At 50.1% G+C, this 14,175-nt stretch overlaps 1 protein-coding gene across 1 annotated transcript in view; it reads left to right on the forward strand.

Annotated features, from left to right (window-relative positions):
* Window positions 1-8,259, forward strand: part of LOC144930242 (scavenger receptor cysteine-rich type 1 protein M130-like) — a 58,345-nt gene extending 50,086 nt beyond the window's left edge. The window contains 3 exon segments of the mRNA XM_078851789.1: window positions 5,819-5,908; window positions 6,884-7,027; window positions 7,869-8,259. Of these exon segments, the coding sequence (XP_078707915.1) occupies window positions 5,819-5,908; window positions 6,884-7,027; window positions 7,869-8,017 (383 nt within the window). The 3' untranslated portion in view covers window positions 8,018-8,259.
* Window positions 8,260-14,175: the final 5,916 nt, after the last annotated feature.

Below are 14,175 nucleotides of genomic sequence, written 5' to 3' on the forward strand. Positions count from 1 at the left end.
ACCAATTCCCAGTTAAATCATCCCAGCCAGGGCTTTGTCAAGCCTGACCTTAAAAACCTCTAAGGAAGGAGATTCTACCACCTCCCTAGGTAACGCATTCCAGTGTTTCACCACCCTCTTAGTGAAAAAGTTTTTCCTAATATCCAATCTAAACCTTCCCCACAGCAACTTGAGACCATTACTCCTCGTTCTGTCATCTGCTACCATTGAGAACAGTCTAGAGCCATCCTCTTTGGAACCCCCTTTCAGGTAGTTGAAAGCAGCTATCAAATCCCCCCTCATTCTTCTCTTCTGCAGGCTAAACAATCCCAGCTCCCTCAGCCTCTCCTCATAACTCATGTGTTCCAGTCCCCTAATCATTTTTGTTGCCCTTCGCTGGACTCTCTCCAATTTATCCACATCCTTCTTGAAGTGTGGGGCCCAAAACTGGACACAGTACTCCAGATGAGGCCTCACCAATGTCGAATAGAGGGGAACGAACACGTCCCTTGATCTGCTCGCTATGCCCCTACTTATACATCCCAAAATGCCATTGGCCTTCTTGGCAACAAGGGCACACTGCTGACTCATATCCAGCTTCTCGTCCACTGTCACCCCTAGGTCCTTTTCCGCAGAAGTGCTGCCTAGCCATTCGGTCCCTAGTCTGTAGCTGTGCATTGGGTTCTTCCGTCCTAACTGCAGGACCCTGCACTTATCCTTATTGAACCTCATCAGATTTCTTTTGGCCCAATCCTCCAATTTGTCTAGGTCCTTCTGTATCCTATCCCTCCCCTCCAGCGTATCTACCACTCCTCCCAGTTTAGTATCATCCGCAAATTTGCTGAGAGTGCAATCCACACCATCCTCCAGATCATTTATGAAGATATTGAAGAAAACCGGCCCCAGGACCGACCCTTGGGGTACTCCACTTGATACCGGCTGCCAACTAGATATGGAGCCATTGATCACTACCCGTTGAGCCCGACAATCTAGCCAGCTTTCTACCCACCTTGTAGTGCATTCATCCAGCCCATACTTCCTTAACTTGCTGACAAGAATACTGTGGGAGACCGTGTCAAAAGCTTTGCTAAAGTCAAGAAACAATACATCCACTGCTTTCCCTTCATCCACAGAACCAGTAATCTCATCATAAAAGGCAATTAGATTAGTCAGGCATGACCTTCCCTTGGTGAATCCATGCTGGCTGTTCCTGATCACTTTCCTCTCATGCAAGTGCTTCAGGATTGATTCTTTGAGGACCTGCTCCATGATTTTTCCAGGGACTGAAGTGAGGCTGACTGGCCTGTAGTTCCCAGGATCCTCCTTCTTCCCTTTTTTAAAGATTGGCACTACATTAGCCTTTTTCCAGTCATCCGGGACTTCCCCGGTTCGCCACGAGTTTTCAAAGATAATGGCCAATGGCTCTGCAATCACAGCCGCCAATTCCTTCAGCACTCTCAGATGGAACTCGTCCGGCCCCATGGACTTGTGCACGTCCAGCTTTTCTAAATAGTCCATAACCACCTCTATCTCCACAGAGGGCTGGCCATCTCTTCCCCATTTTGTGATGCCCAGCGCAGCAGTCTGGGAGCTGACCTTGTTCGTGAAAACAGAGGCAAAAAAAGCATTGAGTACATTAGCTTTTTCCACATCCTCTGTCACTAGGTTGCCTCCCTCATTCAGTAATGGGCCCTCACATTCCTTGGCTTTCTTCTTGTTGCCAACATACCTGAAGAAACTCTTCTTGTTACTCTTGACAGCTCTGGCTAGCTGCAGCTCCAGGTGCGATTTGGTCCTCCTGATAACATTCCTACATGCCCGAGCAATATTTTTATACTCTTCCCTGGTCATATGTCCAACCTTCCACTTCTTGAAAGCTTCTTTTTTATGTTTAAGATCCGCTAGGATTTCACCATTAAGCCAAGCTGGTCGCCTGCCATATTTACTATTCTTTCGACTCATCGGGATGGTTTGTCCCTGTAACCTCAACAGGGATTCCTTGAAATACAGCCAGCTCTCCTGGACTCCTTTCCCCTTCAAGTTAGTCCCCCAGGGGATCCTGGCCATCTGTTCCCTGAGGGAGTCGAAGTCTGCTTTCCTGAAGTCCAGGGTCCGTATCCTGCTGCTTACCTTTCTTCCCTGCGTCAGGATCCTGAACTCAACCAACTCATGGTCACTGCCTCTCAGGTTCCCATCCACTTTTGCTTCCCCCACTAATTCTACCCAGTTTGTGAGCAGCAGGTCAAGAAAAGCGCCCCCCCTAGTTGGCTCCTCTAGCACTTGCGCCAGGAAATTGTCCCCTACGCTTTCCAAAAACTTCCTGGATTGTCTATGCGCCGCTGTATTGCTCTCCCAGCAGATATCAGGAAAATTAAAGTCACCCATGAGAATCAGGGCATGCGATCCAGTAGCTTCCGTGAGCTGCCGGAAGAAAGCCTCATCTACCTCATCCCCCTGGTCCGGTGGTCTATAGCTGACTCCCACCACTACATCACTCTTGTTGCACACACTTCTAAACTTAATCCAGAGACACTCAGGTTTTTCTGCAGTTTCGTACCGGAGCTCTGAGCAGTCATACTGCTCCCTTACATACAGGGCTACTCCCCCACCTTTTCTGCCCTGCCTGTCCTTCCTGAACAGTTTATAACCATCCATGACAGTACTCCAGTCATGTGAGTTATCCCACCAAGTCTCTGTTATTCCGATCACGTCATAGTTCCTTGACATCACCAGGACCTCCAGTTCTCCCTGCTTGTTTCCAAGGCTTTGTGCATTTGTATATAAGCACTTGAGATAACCTGTTGATCGCCCCTCATTGCCAGTATGAGGCAGGAGCCCTCCCCTCACAGACATTCCTGCCTGTGCTTCCTCCCGGTATCCCGCTTTCCCACTTACCTCCGGGCTTTGGTCTCCTTCCCCCAGTGAACCTAGTTTAAAGCCCTCCTCACTAGGTTAGCCAGCCTGCTGGCAAAGATGCTCTTCCCTCTCTTCGTAAGATGGAGCCCGTCTCTGCCCAGCACTCCTCCTTCATGGAACACCATCCCATGGTCAAAGAAACCAAAGCCTTCTCTCTGACACCACCTGCGTAGCCATTCGTTGACTTCCACGATTCGACGCTCCCTACCTAGGCCTTTTCCTTCCACGGGGAGGATGGACGAGAACACCACTTGCGCCTCCAACTCCTTTATCCTTCTTCCTAGAGCCACATAGTCCGCAGTGATCCGCTCAAGGTCATTCTTGGCAGTATCATTGGTGCCCACGTGGAGAAGCAGGAAGGGGTAGCGATCCGAGGGCTTGATGAGTCTCGGCAGTCTCTCCGTCACATCGCGAATCTTAGCTCCTGGCAAGCAGCAGACTTCTCGGTTTTCCCGGTCAGGGCGGCAGATAGATGACTCAGTCCCCCGGAGGAGAGAGTCCCCGACCACCACCACCCGCCTTCTCCTCTTGGGAGTGGTGGTCGTGGAACTCCCAACCTCAGGACATAGCATCTCATGCCTTCCAACCATCGGAGTCTCCTTCTGCTTTCTCGCCCCAGACATATCATCTGGTCCACTCTCCGCAACGATACCTGTGGAGAGAACATGAAAGCGGTTAGTTACCTGTGTCTGTGTTACTGGAACCCGGACATTCCGCTTACCTCTTCTGGAGGTCACATGTTGCCAAGCTTCTTCACTGGCCTCTTGGCTCCTCTGTGCAACCTGCTCTATATCTGTAGAGCTTTGTGCCCCTAGAAGCCTATCCTGAGTTTTGTCCAGAAAATCCTCAGTTTCCCGTATGCAACGCAGGGTTGTTATCTGTTGCTCCAGACCTTCAATCTTCTCTTCCAATATGGAGACCAGCTTGCACCTTGGGGCACTCCACTTGATACCGGCTGCCAACTAGACATGGAGCCATTGATCACTACCCATTGAGCCCAACAATCTAGCCAACTTTCTATCCACCTTATAGTCCATTCATCCAGCCCATACTTCTTTAACTTGCTGGCAAGAATACTGTGGGAGACCGTGTCAAAAGCTTTGCTAAAGTCAAGGAACAACACGTCCACTGCTTTCCCCTCATCCACAGAGCCAGTTATCTCATCATACAAGGCAATTAGATTAGTCAGGCCTGACTTGCCCTTGGTGAATCCATGCTGACTGTTCCTGATCACTTTCCTCTCCTCTAAGTGCTTCAGAATTGATTCCTGTCACTAGGATGCCTCCCTCATTCAGTAAGGGGCCCACACTTTCCTTGACTTTCTTCTTGTTGCTAACATACCTGAAAAAATCCTTCTTGTTACTCTTAACATCTCTTGCTAGCTGCAACTCCAGGTATGATTTGGCCTTCCTGATTTCACTCCTGCATCCCCGAGCAATGATTTTATACTCTTCCCTGGTCATTTGTCCAATCTTCCACTTCTTGTAAGCTTCTTTTTTGTGTTTAAGATCAGCAAGGATTTCACTGTTAAGCCAAGCTGGTCGCCTGCCATATTTACTATTCTTTCTACACATCGGGATGGTTTGTCCCTGTAACCTCAGTAAGGATTCTTTAAAATACAACCAGCTCTCCTGGACTCCTTTCCCCCTCATGTTATTCTCCCAGGGGATCCTGCCCACCAGTTCCCAGAGGGAGTCAAAGTCTGCTTTTCTGAAGTCCAGGGTCCGTATTCTGCTGCTCTCCTTTCTTCCCTGTGTCAGGATCCTGAACTTGACCATCTCATGGTCACTGCCTCCCAGGTTCCCATCCACTTTTGCTTCCCCTACTAATTCTTCCCAGTTTGTGAGCAGCAGGTCAAGAAGAGTTCTGCCCCTAGTTGGTTCCTCCAGCACTTGCACCAGGAAATTGTCCCCTCCCCTTTCCAAAAATTTCCTGGATTGTCTGTGCACCGCTATATTGCTCTCCCAGCAGAGATCAGGGTGATTGAAGTCTCCCATGAGAACCAGGGCCTGTGATCTAGTAACTTCCATGAGTTGCCGAAAGAAAGCCTCATCCACCTCATCCCCCTGGTCCGGTGGTCTATAGCAGATTCCCACCACGACATCACCCTTGTTGCTCACATAAGATTGTCCTGTGTTATAATTACAGATGGGCTCAGCCCAACTCACTGATCCAAACCCACCAGAACTTTGTGGGAGGGGGGATTTGCAGATTCTGACCCCAGCTTCGGATCTCAGTTTTGGGGCTGGCACCTGTCGATATAACAGGCTGAAGCAAAATCCTGGACCTGAACTTCCCGGCCTGGCCCCATCTCTAATTATAAACAGGGTGGCATTTCTACCCCAGCTGCTCTCAAAAGAGTCCATGATTTGGGCCCTGTGGGAGTTTAACCTGCGGCTGGGTGGGGGAAACACTGAGCAGATGAGCCAGTTCTGCTGAGAAGCTGGAGCGCTGCCAAGCTGAGCCTTGGGCTGCCTGAAAGGCTAGTGGAAAGCAGGAGCTCACAAAGGATCAGGCCAGTGATCTCCCAGTGGGAGCTTTAATTCCTACAGAGGGGAGGTTCCCCCTCCCCAGTGAAACAGGAAAATTCAAACCTGTCTGCAGAGATCAGCTGGATTCACACAGGCTGGCTCTGGCCTGGCAGTGCCCGTGTTCCAACCTGTTATCTCAGCACAACCCAGATCCTGCTCCCACTGAAATATATAAAAGAGCTGCTGTTGGATTCTGCAGGGACAGGATTGGCCCCTTGTTATTTCTGGGACTCCTGTTTTACTGTAGTTCTCTGACTTGTGCCCTTCTCAGCATGGGCCCCCTGCAACTTCCCCTCTCATGTGCCATGACAAACAGCTCTAGTTAGAAGGGCCACTTGCACTGAAGAGACGCTGCTGGTGCCATGGGCTGAGTGTGGTGTTTGCTGTTCCAGAGGGAGTTTCCCCAGGGGGGTCTCAGTTGGATTACGATAACGTGGAGGAGCCTTTCTTGAACGATGTCCCCCAGACTCCAGATGGCCGAGGTGAGCAGTGAATCCACCTCTTGGAAGCAACGTTACCATGACGAAAAACTAACTGTATTTCCTAGTAGGGACAATAGTGGTTTGTTAAGAAAACCAGGAAGTTCACCCACCAGTATTGTCTATTGGCATAACGCTGGGGGCGCTGACCAGGTGCATGACAAGAGCTGTGTGGAGGCCCAGGGGTAGGGAAGCATGTGATATCCTAGGTCATGACGGAGACCCATTGCAGGGATAGAAGGAGCAGTTCACTCAGCAGCTGTCCATGCTGTACTTGACTCAGGTCACTGCCTTGTGACCCTCACTGCCAGGAGCACGAGGGTTCCTCACTATTTATAAAGACAACCCAAATCAGAGATCTCTGCAGTACAGCAATGTTCCCTGAAAGCCTTTCCTGGCATGCAGCTATTGCAGCTTATATACATCTGTGTCAGACATGCTGGGACAGGGGGTGGGTGGGACATGGAGATTTTAAACCCAAGGGCCCATGTCCCACCCTTATTAGCTGGCTCAGCTCCCAGTGGTGTCAGTACGTTGGAGACTGATGGCAGTTTATGGGGTAAACTTTATCAGGAGAACGCATTGAAAAGACATTTTTAAGATAATGTCAATTTTAGGAAGCAGGGAACAAATTCTGGGCAATTCCAAGTCATTTACATTTGTAATTATTATAATAGCATGCCTTGTGGAGCAATGCCTCTGGACTAGATCCCAGTCACCTCTTTCTATAACTCCCCCTCTGCTTCCTCATGTGGAAGCTCTAGGATCCACTCAACCAGCAATTGAAATGCATCCAATAAATGTGATACGTGAAATCCCCCAGTCTAAGGGTTCCAGAGGAGGGCTCCTCTTCCCATCCTGAGGGTGGAAGTGCTGAGAGATCCCCAGGGACCAGTGAGGCTGGTGCATCTGTCACTTGTAGTTTATTTCTATCTTCACTGTGACTATTCTCTTAATTACTTCACATCTTCACGTCAGATGCCCCTGCGCTGCCTGGAGATGTCCCAGGGGATGGTTATGATGATGCCAGAGAAGTGTCTGACCCTGAAGGTGACACTGGCTTGGGGCAGAATGAGGAGGAAGGCACTGAGGCGAGTGAGAGGAACGGGGATTCACAAGGAGGTGAGTTTGCACTTCACACTGTCTCTGCAGAGTGGGAGGGCTGGAAATGTGAGGTACGCAGCAAGGGAACAAACCCGGCCAACCCTGTGCCTGTGAGAAAAACTCTCCTTCTCTCTTCTTTTCATTCCCTCAAAGCAGAGGCTTCAGTGCCTGCAATGGTGACAGGAAAAGTGGGGTCCTTGCTGAATGATATTTCATGGTCAAACCAGCAAGATCCCTCAATCCCTAGGTTCAAATCCTTGTGTGGCTGCCACACCCTGGATTACTGGATTGCGACCAATTTACTGCGCGTGTATCTTTTGGGCAGAATCTTATAAACCAAAGTCCTGTTAATGCTGCGCAAATGTTAAAGAGCTTGTGACGCTTCCTGTAAAAGTCGGGCATTTGCCCATTATCCTTGGCCAATATCTCCCCTCCCCTCCCCATTGTGTCCTCAGCAGAGACACCACCAGCCACCCCAGAGGAGGTGCAGTGGTGATGAAATGTGCATTGCTTCGTACTTGATCAGAATTATGTGTTCATGTTTGTTGTTAGGGCAGAGTGAATTATACAATGTCCTTAACTAAGAGCTCCTTGCTCGTAAGTGATTGGGTTTTGTACATGAAGTGACAGGTAAATACAGTTGTCACTTGGCACCTTTAAATGGTCTGGAAACCAAGGGTTTTACTTCCAGAATACGTACAGAGGTGATGGATTAAAACTTGTCATGGACCCAATCAGAAGAACGAAGAGGGAACATTTTCTAACCCATATTCCAGAGTGCGCCCCACCCTTGCAATGCAGCCAGACCTCGCTATAAAATGGATCCACTGACTGTATGTGTCTCCCTTGGTATTTTCAGGTTGGAATCTGCATTCACTAAGGAATGAAGGTGTTTCTGGGATGGGGAAGGAAACCCCGTTCCTGCCTCCTGGAGACACAACTTACGATGATGTGGGACATGGTGACTCTGGGAGATCAGTATCAGAACAATGTGATTGGACAAAATAACCTTGTGATGATGTAAAAGCTTTGCCTTTTTCTCTGAGAAATGTTTCCTTTGGCATGATGCCCAGAGACAGACCCTGCCTGGTAGATAGGCAATCAGGTGTTTTTTTAGAATTTGTGAGAAGTTGCAGGAAATTCAACGGCGAGTGGGAAAAGATTCACAAATTTCCTCTGTACAACTTCCCACTGATTGGCCAGGATGGACTTTTCCTGCTTTTTTATCCCTGTAATTTCTTCAGCTTCATTTTCTGCCTTTTTCTTATTAAATCCTTTCTGAAAGTCTTCCCCATAGTGGAAGTTTTTCTTGCCAGATGAATTGTGCAGTTTCCAGTGTTCATGATGGGGAGAGGCTGAGATTGAACAAACCAAGAGACAAGGGTGGGCCACCACTGGGTATGGCCGGCTGTTTGATGGGAGGTGAGTTTACACTGAATGTTCCGTCAGGCATGTGGTAAAAGTGAGAAACCAGCAAGAGAACATTCTGAGATAAGCAACAAGGTTGTTCCTAAACTGAATTCAGATTTGAAACTTTCATTGAATCCAAGGAGATAAATGGGAAATGCTCCTTGGATAATTCACACCTGAAATTAAACAAATGGTGAAAAGAATTCCCCATTAGCGATAAATACAGAGGATTAATATTTCTGCTCTGATGATAAATGAATTTTATAGACAATAGTGACAAGGGGAAGGTTAATCAGAGTCTGGATTTCCACTGAACCAATAAGGCTACAACAAGTAACAAGTCACTGAGTTCTCACTGGAAACCCCATTAAAACTAATCATCTTCGCACAGTGGCATGTTCATTTCCATGACAATCTACAAATACAGTTTACAATCAATGCTGAGCTGAGTACTGACCAGTGCAGAAGCCAAAGTGTTCAAATTAATCCTCAGTGAAGTAAATACCAGAATGCTTGCAGAGTACATCGCTATTTCACAGAGGTGTCTGTCTTTCCTTCGCCACAAATCCTGCATTCAGCTCGGTCACTTCATCTGTACACGGCTACAATGGAAATAGAAAAGGTCCAGTCGAGAGTCAGGGCTGTTCAGGCCGAGTGTCTGGGGTGCCTCTGCAGTCCAATCTCTAGTCAAGCAGGAGGAAGACTTGTCTGTGCCTGCCATGGCTCAGATCTCACCTCCACTGGCCTTGGGCAACACAAGTCCTCCCCTCTGTGCCTCACAGGCCCTGCTGTTACCACACAGCTTAGAGGTAGGTGTACACTAAGCCTCGAGCCCTCCAAGCGTCTCCCTGCAGTGTCCAGCTCATTGGCAGATTTAGAGTTAGTGGGGCCCCCCGGCCCTGTGCTCAGCTTCATTTTGGGGGCCCCTCCTTGGGACCCAGCCAAGAAAAAGGACATTCTCTCTTAGCTCCCTCCTGTCCCCATTTTTCTTCCTCCTCCTCCTATAAGTAATAGGAAGTAAATGAAAATAAAGTGAGGTATCTTGATTGTTTTTGTAGTCTAACTTATTTTTCCACAGGCCACTTGAAAATTGCAGAGGGTCTCAACGGACCACTTAATGATCTTTCTAAATATTGTTTGTACCATTAGCTAACTATTGTAAAGTGCTTTGCATAAGAGCGCTTTATAAAAAAAAATAATGTAAAAAAACATTGGGGTGCGGGGTCTGACCAGGACTTAGGGTGTGGGAGGGGGCTCAGGGCTAGAGGTGCAGGGTCTGGGAGGAAGTTAGGATGCAGGAGCAGGCCAGGGGTTGGGGTGCAGGGTCTGGCCAGGAGTTAGGGTGTGGGAGGAGGCTCAGGGCTGGGGTAGGGGGTTGGGGTGCGGAGCTCTTACCTGGGGCAGCTCTTGTTTGGTGCAAGGGGTGCAGGTGGGGAAGGTGCAGGAATCAGGGAGGGCAGGGGGCTGGGGGTGTGTGACGGGGTGCAGGAGTCATGGCTGGGAGTGTGTGAGGGGGTGCAGGAGTTAGGGCTGGGGGTGCAGGGTCTGGGAGGGAGTTAGGATGCAGGAGGGGGTTCAGAGTTGGGGTAGGAGGTTGCGGCATGGAGCGCTTACCTGGGGAAGCTCCCATTCGGTGCGAGGGATGCAGGTGGGTATGTCGGGGGGGTGCAGGAGCTCCCGTTTGGTGCTCAGGTTGGGGATGGGGGGGGTGCAGGAGTCAGGGCATGAGGTGTGGGGGGGCTGGGTATGTGGGGGGGTTACAGGAGTCAGGGAGGGAAGGGAGCTGGGAGTGTGTGAGGGGGATGCAGGAGGCAGGCAAGAGGCTGTGGTTGTGGCGGTGAGGTCGTGGGGGTGCTCCCAGCTCCCTGCCCCATCCCACTCCAGCCCCCTGCCATGAGCAGCTCATGGCACGGGACTGGGGGGTATGTGAAGGGGGAGTACGGGGGCCCCGCCTTTGCTCCTCCCTGCCCTGATTCCAGCCCCTGCCCCAAGGCCCCGCCCCCACGTCTTCTCCGCCTCCTCCCACGAGGCTGCTGTGGCCCCTCTCCTCCCGCTCCCTCCCGGAGCGACCTCAGTGCCGGCAAACAGCTGCTTGGCGGCGGGGGAAGCGCTGAGAGGGAGAGGGGGGGCAGGAACGCAGCACGCTCAGGGGAGGAGGTGGGAAAGAGGCGGGGGAGGGGGGATCCTGGCTGCCGGTGCCTGCAGAGTCTGCAGCAGGAGCCCCAGGAGTCGGCAGGACCAAGCTTCGGCCCCCACAGCTGCCTGGCCCTGGGGCCCCCTGTCATTGGGGGGCCCCATGCCAGGGCACCCTGTGTTTTACTGTAAATCCTCCTCCGGTCCAGCTCCTCATCCCCAAGACACTCACAGTATTCATGGATTCATTGCTTTAAAAGAAGCTGTGGAACCCAGCTTAGCAGTTACACCTCCGATCACTGCTCCACTCATCATACAGCACTTAGATATGCTTCTAGCTAAATCAAGTGTAAGTTTATTTAACAAAGACAGAGATTCAAGCAGTAGCAAGCAGAAGTATTGCAAAGAAATTATGTATAAAACAAAATTGTAACATGCCTTCTGCAGCCCGGATTTAATTAACAAGACACTCTCATGTCTTGTAGAATAATCCTTACCCAAAACACTTGCAGCGTTTTACAGCCTCGCTGGCTGTGACCCTCCTTTCATGAGTCAAGTATGCTGGCAGCTTGCCTCCAAAGTGAAGGATCCCCTGTGTTCCTTTGCCCCCCTAAAAATATACCAGTCCCATCCTTTGTCTTGATTCATAAAAAGGACACCCCCCGCTCTTTTGTTTCTTCTTGTAGAAGTTCTCTCTTGTAGATTTTGCAGACTTTCCACTTCCTCTGGCTCAGAAGACAAATAGGCTTCCATTGTGCCCGGAGCAGGGAGCTGGGCCCAGCCCTGCAGGACGGGAACCGCCACTGCAGGCTCTCCAACCCCAGAACCCGCCCCACCCGCCCCACCCCTCCTGTACAGGCCAGGATTTGGATTGTGGTGCCAGCGTGGAGGGTGCATATAGGTCGTGGTGGGTTGCAAGAAAAGCAAAGTGCAGTTAGTGGGTTGTCTTAGCAACAAGCTGGGGAACCGCGGCTCTAATCTACCAGCTCAGGTACCGGAGCAGTGACACTGGGGCCGCACAAGTTTCAGCGCAGGCTAGTCCCACCGGTAATTACCCAGGGTTCTGGGTGGGCTGGTAGAGACGTGCTGAAGCACATGATGCCTGGTACCTGAGCTAGCTACATTAAAGCTCGTGCTGGTACGTCCGCTCAAGCTGTGATCACACTTTGTGACTGCAGTGTAGACGTACCCTCCACAGTGAAAGGAAAGCAAAAGGCAGTGAATAGCGTAGCTGAAGTCGATGTACTTAGATCTACTGACCACAGTGTCTTCACTGCGGTGAGTCGACAGCAGACGCTCCCCCGTCGACTCCGCCTGCGCCTCTCACTCCGGTGGAGTACCAGAGTCGACGGGAGAGCGCTCAGCCGTCAACTTATTGTGTCTAGACTACATCGACCCCCGCTGGGTCGATTGCTGCCCATCGATCCAGCGGGTAATGTAGACAAGCCCTCAGAAAAGTCTGCAAAGAAGGCTGGACATAAGAGCAACATCAGACATCTCTATGAAGCTGAACTGGGTGATTTCAGATGATCTTAGCCTAGACCCCAGTCTGTTGTTGAAGGGGTCCAGACTAGTCATCCCCACCTGGGGGTGAAAAAGGACATTCTGCATAAACTGCACGGGGGCCACCAAGCCAGACCAAAATGTGCAGAAACAGCTCAACAGTGGCCTTCACTGAGAGAGGTGAGAACTCTGAGACCTGCATTCACATGAGAACCAACCAACCAGAACCATCGTTTCTTTCCCTCTCCCAGACACACCATGGTGGAAAGATCTTCTCCACCTGGCTAATGGAACCTCCCTTCCATTCACTGGCTGCTTGTCAAGATTTATTGAAATAGCCAAGGTGCTTACCACTACACCACAGACAGTGTGGTCAGGAGGAAATCCGTGTTTGACTGCAATGGAATCCCACTGTAAGTCTGCTCTGATAATGATCCTCAGTTACTATCAGACACTGTTAAATTTACAAATCCCTGCAATTTCACTCATTACATCAGTTGCGAGTTTTCATAAAACCATGGGGAAGCACAACACTCCGTGAAAACAGTGGAACAAATTCTTACAATATCTGGCCTTGTTCCCCTGCTTGCCAGCATCTCTGGCAAATGGATTCAGGCCCAATGAGAAGCTGAGTTGAGTTCCATCATCCCAACCATCCCTTCACTATTAGATCTTAGTTGGACTGAATTTCTAATGCTACGAAGAAAGGAAGAACAACCCAAAAGCCGTCAGAAGAGAAACTTTGTCAGGAGTCACAGACTCAGTCCCATGAGGGAGCTGAACGCAGGAGATCGAGTGTGGTTGAAAGGCTCTGCAGAAGAAGGAATAGGACAGGCACAGCTGAACACCCCTCGATCTTACCCTGTTCGGGTTCTGGAGTATCATTTCACACCAGGTTTTTTCAGCAGGTAAATCTCACGGACCATTCAGATCCGTACTTCCGGGCTGAACCTGTGAGTAATGAGCCCCCTGCTCAAATAAACCATACACCATCTCCTCCGAATCTGACTGAAAGGAGACAGCCAGCTAGATCTAAGAGCCTTCCTCCTTCCTGAAAGATTAGGTCAGACCTTGGATACCTGAGGAACTCAAGGATTTAGTAGCCAAGTGCTTTACTTGGGCAGAACAATCCCCTGGCACAAGACTGAAGGGTCAGGCAGTCTTCCCAGCCTTCTCTGGGATGTTTTTAATAGTCTGTGTTGATGTTTAGTGCATGGCTGGATCGATGAATGTTGTATGTTCATTCCCTCCTCACAGAGGAGGATTTTGTCTAGGGACACTTTTTAGACAGGCCACTAGGGGGCCTTACAGAAGAAGTACACAGCTGCAGGCAAGGAGGAAATTAAGGTTGTTCTGTTATTCACCCTCCCCTTAGTGTCCTCTGTGAATTCAGCCGGCTGGGCTGGAAGGCTGCACAGCAGTAATGAGATTGATTCAGGTCACTGGGATCAGGCAGGAGTTGAGATGCTAATGGCTCACTCTGCTGAAACTCATGCAGGAGGTTCTAGCTGTCTGCCACATCAGCCATCTCTCCTGCAGGGAGCTGAGACCCTGCATTCACTATGGCACTAACCAGCTTTTGGCATCAGCACATCTGTGACACTGGACTAACACTGTGAACTTCCTGAGCCCAGCCTGGATCTGTGCTGTCGGTCACATGCACAGGAGGGGAGGGGTTCTCCAAATGCAGCAAGAGAGAGAAAATCATTATAAAAAAGGCTCACAAATGCTGAACCTCTTGTGGGAATCAGGCAGGCAGTGATGTAGTGGTAAAAAAAGGAGGTGGGTGAACTCACTACTAAACTCCATATTCTCCAAAGGACACCTGGATAAACACTGTTTACCCTTGTTTACTCCCAACTACACGACTGCAGGCCGGTGCCGAAGGATCAACTTGGATGCCTAATTCAGGCTGCTGGTTTTGAAAACCAGGCATTGAGCGTGTTCCTCACAGAGTTTGCAGGCCAGGGACTCTCTTTTATTATGTATTTGTACAGCCCGCAATGTACAATGGGGCCCGAATCCTGATTGGGGCTGTTGCCCCTTTTCCACCTGAGCAGCTCATCAGTGTTTGGGGCTCTGGGGATTTTCCAGCTGGAAGCAGAAATTGTTGGTGTCTG

Source organism: Lepidochelys kempii, chromosome 1, assembly GCF_965140285.1.
Source record: "Lepidochelys kempii isolate rLepKem1 chromosome 1, rLepKem1.hap1, whole genome shotgun sequence".
NCBI classification, from domain to species: domain Eukaryota; kingdom Metazoa; phylum Chordata; order Testudines; family Cheloniidae; genus Lepidochelys; species Lepidochelys kempii.